At 46.6% G+C, this 7,624-nt stretch overlaps 1 protein-coding gene across 2 annotated transcripts in view; it reads right to left on the bottom strand.

Annotated features, from left to right (window-relative positions):
* Positions 1-350: 350 nt before the first annotated feature.
* LOC149444237 (transcription factor HES-5-like) overlaps positions 351-7,624 on the bottom strand; it is a 40,435-nt gene continuing 33,161 nt past the window's right edge. Inside the window, exons 1-3 of one of the 2 annotated variants that reach the window (XM_089654768.1) lie at positions 2,308-2,458; positions 1,188-1,362; positions 360-1,073 (exon numbers count right to left, since the gene is read on the bottom strand). In XM_089654768.1, coding sequence (XP_089510894.1) covers positions 847-1,073; positions 1,188-1,362; positions 2,308-2,373 — 468 coding nt within the window. In that variant the 5' untranslated portion in view covers positions 2,374-2,458 and the 3' untranslated portion in view covers positions 360-846. Of the gene's footprint in view, positions 1,074-1,187; positions 1,363-2,307; positions 2,459-7,624 lie in introns of those variants that run through there. The other variant, XM_089654770.1, reaches the window with a different exon arrangement.

Raw genomic sequence — 7,624 nt, 5'->3', positions numbered from 1 at the left:
TTTTTTATTTATATATATATATATATATATATATATATATTCCATTTATATATATATATATATATATATATATATATATATATATAGCATTTTTATATATATATTCCATTTTTTATATTATGTATACATATATATATTCCATTTTTTAAAATTTATATATATGTATATTTCATTTCTTTTATATATAAATATATATATACATATATACATTTTTATATTTAGATATATAAATTAAATTATTTATATATATATTCCATATTTTAGATTTATATATGTATATACATATATATATATTCCATCCATATATATATATATATATATATATATATATATATATATATATCTGTAATGGAAATCAGGTGAGCTGCAGTCATATGCAACACATAACATAGATCACATAGTGAATATACTCTATAACAATTAGAAACTTACTCTCCAATATAAAAAATATATATATATATATATATATATATATTTATTCCAATATGGAATTCAAATGAGCTAAAGTCTGCTCCGCCCATACTATGAGATCACACAGTGATTGAACTATTAATAATTCCCATTACCTCTCTCCATATACAGTAGTAATGCATATATAGAGAGAAATATACAAAGATTCCATATAGGAATGTATCAGAGCTATGATTTGCCCCCAATATATAACAGACAGTAATATCAGGTCACATTGTGATTACAGCCACTCTACAATGAGCGTACTCTCAATCCCTAAGATGAGATACGATAACAGGGATCAGATCCCTACGTACAGCTGTCAGGTCAGGCATGCTCCTTGTACACCCAACTCATTGTACTCAGCTCACAGTCCTGAGAAGTGTAGACAAGTCTCTACCAGGGTCTCCATGGATTTTTGCTGCTGTCTGGAGCACCAGGCTTGCTGGGGGTCTGTGAGATGGGGAATGTGGAAGGACAGAGAGCGCCGGTCACCATCTGAGCCCCATGGAGGTTCTGCAGCAGCTGTAGTTGGACATCTGCCTGTGTGTGCAGGGATAGGAAGCTCACGGAGTCCTGGATGCAGGTGGAGTAGCCATCTCTATGGGCTTGGCTGGAGGCATCTGGAATAGACAAGACACATGTCAGTTATATGAGGTCCACTGTCATCTTCACAACCCTCAATCCTAACATCTCTCAGCAAGACCTACAAGATCTAGAAGGAGGAGGACACTTACTTCTCTCAGCCATGTGCTGCTGCAGGAAGGTGACTGTCATCTCCAGTATGTCGGCCTTCTCCGGTTTTGAGGGCAGTTGATGTTTCTGGAACTCTTTCTCCAGTAGGAGACGCAGCTGCTCGATGCTGCTGTTAATGCGATCTCTCCTCATCTTCTCAATGACGGGTTTCCTTAGCTGCACAAAAGAAGATAAGAGCTGGTTAGTGACCACATAGTGACTGCACGGATACAGAGACTAATGTCAGGAGAAACAAAAGGGAAAGCTAAGAGGACATTGAATGGGAAGACATAGAGGACAAGGGATCTGTTGAGGTGACAGGGTATGAATGTCTAGGAGGTTATCGGATGGGAAGACGTAGAGGGGTGACAGAATGAGGGACCTTGGTGGTGTCAAAATGGGAAGGTCTAGACCCAGATGGGAAGATCTAGAGGGGCGACAGGCTAAGGGATCTTGGAGGTGCCAGCATGGGGAGATCAAGAGGGGTGATGGGATGAGGGAACTTGGATGTGTCAGGATGGGAATGTCTAGGAGGTTATTGGATGGGAGAACCTAGAAGAGCGAGAGAATGAGGGAACTTGGAGGTGTCAAGATGGGAATGTCTAGGAGGTTATTGGATGGGAGAACCTAGAGGGGCAACAGAATGAGGTAACTTGGAGGTATCAAGATGGGAATGTCTAGGAGGTTATTGGATGGGAGAACCTAGAGGGGAGACATAATGAGGGAACTTGGAGGTGTCAGGATGGGAAGATCTAGAAGGACTGGATGAAAAGATCTAGAGGGGTGACAGGATCAGGGATCTTGGAGGTGCCAGAATGGGGAGATCTACCGGGGTAACAGGATGAGGGACCTTGGAGGTGCCAGCATGGTAGACTTCGAGGGGTGACAGAATGGGGGATCTTGGAAGTGCGAGCATGAGGAGATCTAGAGGGGTGATGGGATGAGGGAACTTGGAGGTTCCAAGATAGGAAGATTTTGGAGGACAGGATGGAAGATCTAGAGGGGTGACAGGATGAGGGATTTTGGAGATGTGAGGATGGGAAGCTCTAGGTGGAAACAGATGAAATGATGGCGATGGAGACAGAAATCAAGGAACTAACAGGATTCTAGAGGGAAACTTACTTTTCTGGGTTGCTGAGTCAGCTGGCGGTCAGCACAGTGAAGTACAGGGCTGCTGGTAGGAGCCATGATATCCCGTCAGTGAGTGTAGAGCAGTTCCTGGGTTCAGTGTCCTCTCTGTAGAAGAGATTTCAGGGATGTGAAGTCACACAGCTCACCCTCCCCTCTATATACCGCTCACTCTGCATAATAATGTGTGAGGATCAGACTTTGCAGAGGTTCCCACACTCAGCAGCCAATCACAGAGCAGCGAGGACAATGGACGTGTGTCACACTGCAAGGTGGCATCTGGAGCCTCTAATAGGGGCAGAGGGAGGGGGGAGAAATAATGGGACTTTCTGCTGAAAGAAGCTTGCAGTGTGGGAAAGGGCTACTTCTTCTATTATCTGATACCTGCAGAGAAGGAAAGCTTCTACAACAGCCGGCTACATGTGGACAACAAAATTCGTTGATGACTTCAGATGTCGCTGGGAAATAATGGCCTGGGACGCACCAATAAAAAAATAGCAGAGAAATTAATAGAAGATTGGAATTTTGTTTACCTTAAAACTATCACATATTTGGAAGCCATGCTTTGGGGCTAATCCTCGTGAATGATAAATCCGCTCATTTCCAGTATGGAAAGTGCTAGTTATTGCATTTAAACATTGTCCAGCGTGTTGGAAAGTCTCTGTGATCAGATTTGTTAATTAAGGATATCACCCCATTGAGAAATTAGATATAAGTTTTGTGGATGCCGAGACTCTCTGAATCCAGTGAGAATGACAATTTATCAGAGTTATTATTATTATTATTATACAGGATTTATGGCGCCAACAGTTTGCTCAGCGCTTTATAATATAAAGGGAGACAATACAGTTCAATACAAGAGGGTTAGGGGGGCCCTGATCCTGGGAGCTTACAATCTAAGAGTTAGGCCTCTTTCACACAAGCGTTCTGTATGTCCGTTTTTCATCTGTTCGTTTACAGATGAAAAAGGGAAACCCATGGATTTTCAGCCCCAGATCCAATCACTGACAAAATCATACAGACTTCACCTCCGCAACATCTCCAAGATACGCCCGTTCTTAACCTCGGAAACCACTAAGCAACTCATTCACTCCCTTATTATATCACGCCTCGACTACTGTAACTCCCTCCTCATTGGCCGACCTCATCTCAGGCTATCCCCACTCCAGTCGATCTTGAATGCTTCCAGACTCATCCACCTTACTAACCGTTCTGTATCAGCCACCCCTCTCTGCCAATCCCTCAACTGGCCTCCACTCAGTGTCCTCCATCCCTCTCTGCCAATCCCTTCACTGGCTCCACCCCTCTCTGCCAATCCCTTCACTGGCTTCCACTCAGTGTCCTCCACCCCTCTCTGCCAATCCCTCCACTGGCCTCCACTCAGTGTCCTCCACCCCTCTCTGCCAATCCCTCCACTGGCCTCCACTCAGTGTCCTCCACCCCTCTCTGCCAATCCCTTCACTGGCTTCCACTCAGTGTCCTCCACCCCTCTCTGCCAATCCCTCCACTGGCCTCCACTCAGTGTCCTCCACCCCTCTCTGCCAATCCCTCCACTGGCTTCCAATTGCCCAACGGATAAAATTCAAAACACTAACACTGACGTATAAAGCCATTCATAACTCCGCCCCAAAGTACATCACCAATCTTGTCTCCAAATACCACCCAAACCGTACTCTCCACTCCTCACAAGACCTCCTACTCTCTAGCTCCCTTGTCTCCTCCTCCCATGCTCGTCTCCAGGATTTCTCAAGGGCTTCACCCATCCTCTGGAACTCCCTACCCCAAGCTATCAGGCTATCACCTACTCTGCTCACCTTTAGGCTCACTCTGAAAACCCATCTCTTCAGGGAAGCCTACCCCGACCCCAGCTAATACAGGAATCCACTACTCCTCTTACCACTCCATCCCCCCACAGCTAACTACCTCTTGTACCACTATCCCCTCCCTCCTAGATTGTAAGCTCCAAGGATCAGGGCCCTCTAATCTCTTGTATTGAACTGTATTGTTGCTGTATTGTCTCCCTCCATAATGTAAAGTGCTGAGCAAACTGTTGGTGCTATAGAAATCCTGTATAATAATAATAATTTCTATGAATTAGTGGATGGAAAAGGATGATCATACGTTTACATCTGTTAATGTCCGCATCCTTTAACATCCTTTTTTTTTAATGGAAGAAAACCCTATTTTTTTTCTTAAAAAAAAAAACCCCGGAAAGGATGAAAAACGGATGTAAATGGATCTAAACAGGTGTAAACAGAAAAAAAACGAATGTAAATGGATGAAAAATGGATCTAAACAGATGTAAATGGGTCTAAGCAAATGTAAATGGAGAAGGATCTGGGGGGGAGTCAATGGTGGAGAAGGATCTGGGGGGGAGTCAATGGTGGAGAAGGATCTGGGGGGGTCAATGGTGGAGAAGGATCTGGGGGGAGTCAATGGTGGAGAAGGATCTGGGGGGAGTCAATGGTGGAGAAGGATCTGGGGGGGTCAACGGTGGAGAAGGATCTGGGGGGGTCAATGTTGGAGAAGGATCTGGGAGTTCTGGTAGATCACAAGCTTATTAACAACATGCAATGCCAAGCTGTGGGTTCTAAAGTGAGCAAAATCTTCCCTTGTATTAGGAGAGGTTTAGACTCCAGAGAGAGAGATATCATCCCCCCCCCCCCCCGTACAAATCACATTAATCCTCCCTGCACTGTAAATGTTTACATGTTATGTGCAATTAAACCATGGCAACATCTAATGTTTGTGTAGTATTATGTTCAGCAGACTGTGTTCTTCTCATGTTGTGACTTAGATGACGTTCAGAGCACATTTTATGCCCAATTCATGCAAAACTCCACGTAATCCCAAGGGGTTCACATACTTTTTCTTGCAACTGTAGAAGTCCAAGGAAAAAAGAAAATGTAAGTGGCCTCACAGAAGAAAAGACACTTCTACTGACCTATTCTGAAGCCGCTCCGGTCCGGCCACCAGGGGTGTCGTTTTTTTTTGGGGGAAGCATTTTTTAGGGGGGGGGGGCAGCGCTAGCCCCCTGAAAGAAGGGACACTGGTTGTCCTGCACCTGTCCCTGTGTGGTAATCACGGCGAGGAGGATTCCTAGGGGCACCGGGGCTGGGCGAAAGAGCGGATTCAAGGAAGGGTGTGACGGTGAGTCTCTTTTCTTCTCTCCCCGGGGGGTAACAGGTGAGGGGGTGGCTGGGTGAGCAGGCAGGGGCGTATTTACCACAAGGCAAACAAGGCACTTGCCTAGGGCGGCATTTTTGTTAGGGGGACAGCACCTCCCCCCAGAAGAAGGGATGGAAGAAGGGACATGCACACCATGGGAACCAGGTGGGATCCAAGAGAGGCTGTGGGCTGCTTCATGATGAATGTAGAGCCTGACTCTCGATCCCGGGGATGTCTGGAGCTGTGAAGATGAGCATCTCTCTATCACCTGGAGGGGGTAGGGGAAGGTTCTTCCAGGTGGGGGGCAGGGGTGTTGTTGGCCAATGTCAGGCTCTCTCTGCAGGAAGGGGCGGGGGGGGGGTTGTGTTGGTCGGTGTCCATGGGGGCAGACGATTTTTGTGTTGCCTAGGGCAGCACAAAACCTAAATATACCACTGAGAGCAGGCGTTGGGACAACAGATTTTTTTTGTGTTGCCTAGAGCAGCACCAGGCCCGGACTGACCATTTGGACACTCAGGCACTTTTTTTTTTTTGGGCAGCATTTTTTAGGGGGGGGGGGGCGGCACTGGCCCCCTGAAAGAAGGGACACTGGTTGTCCTGCACCTGTTCCTGTGTGGTGAGCACAGCGAGGAGGATTCCTAGGGGCACCGGGGCTGGGTGAAAGAGCGGATTCAAGGAAGGGTGTGATGGTGAGTCTCTCTTCTTCTCTCCCCGGGGGGGTGACGGGTGAGGGTGTGGCTGGGTGAGCAGGCAGGGGCGTATTTACCACAAGGCACTTGCCTAGGGTGGCATTTTTGTTAGGGGGACAGCACCTAAATACACCACTGTGAGCAGGCGTTGGGACAACAGATTTTTTGTGTTGCCTAGAGCAGCACCAGGCCTGGACTGACCATTTGGACACTCAGGCACTGACCAAGGGCCCCGGGGTCAGTAGGGGGCTCCATGAGATGCCCCTGATACCTTACATAGGCTTTTTTGGGAGTGGTTTGAGTGTGGGCGAGGACACAGGAGCCCCATGATCACCTATTGTCCGGGGGCCTCATGAGTTGTCAGTCCGCCCCTGGGTAGCACAGAACATAAATCCACTATTGCTGGTCGCATGACCGGCTTCCAGTGCCAGCTTCAGTGTAGAGCGCTTTTTACCATCTGTGTCCCATTTGGGAGATTTCCCTTCATTTCCTGTCCTGAAAACAGGAAGTGAGAAATCCGTTGTCACCAGAACAGGTCTTCTTACTGGACAATTTCCCATCCATTCCTGTATGGGCGACAACTCATCATTTTTGGATTTTCCCATCAATTGAAGTCTCGGTGACAATGGTGACCAAGGAAAATAGGGGTTGCTTTACTAAGGGAAAATAGGCTGTGCACTTTGCTCCAGAGCTTAGTAAATGAGGTAAAGCTTCGCTTTGCAAAGAACACCCAATCACGTGCAAGGAACATATAGAAAAAACAGCATTTTTGCTTGAAATTGATTGGATGATGGAAGTCAGCTGAGCTTCTGCTCATTTACTAAGTTCTAGAGCAACTGCATTTTGCAAAGTGTCCAGTCTGTTTGTCTTTAGTAAATCCACCCCATAGTGGGGGTGAAGCTTTTCAGCAGGGATATCAGCATGGCAATAGCTCAAGATATAGAAAAGTCTAGCACTCCATGCAAAACCTCCGCAACATATTGAGGTCAAAAACAGGGGAAAAGACATGTTCTACCTCCAAGGAGATGGAAGAAGAACATATCTATTGCACTAGACTTTTGATGTGACCTCAGTAAATTGCAGAGGTTTTGCATGGAGTGCTGGACTTTTCTACACTTTAAGCTCCAGTATCACCGATAGCCAACCAGCAGCGTTCACAGGGTCTGGTGCTGCACTCCTGAAGGCCAGGTAGTCTGTATTCCCCACTGTATGTGTCGTTTGAATGAAGCGGCAACGCAGAAGGGGAAGGAAATAGTGAGGAACTTGGTATGCGGTCACTGGGAGACAGTTGTCCAATCGGACGCTGGCACCCCATGTGACCTTGGTGGCCATCTTGGGTCAGGCAGAGTCTTGGTGCGCTTTCTGCGAGTGGCTAGTGCAGGAACAGGATCTCTGTCTGGCAGGGACAGTGCTTAGAGGGGTAAGGAAAGTCCTTGTAGGAAGCCTTCCAGGTG

The sequence above is a fragment of the Staurois parvus genome, unplaced genomic scaffold (assembly GCF_062004578.1).
Source record: "Staurois parvus isolate SC_StPar_1 unplaced genomic scaffold, SC_StPar_1.0 ptg000797l, whole genome shotgun sequence".
NCBI classification, from domain to species: domain Eukaryota; kingdom Metazoa; phylum Chordata; class Amphibia; order Anura; family Ranidae; genus Staurois; species Staurois parvus.
The sequence above is the reverse complement of the archived record's forward strand: the minus strand, read 5'-3'. Positions and strand labels throughout refer to the sequence as shown.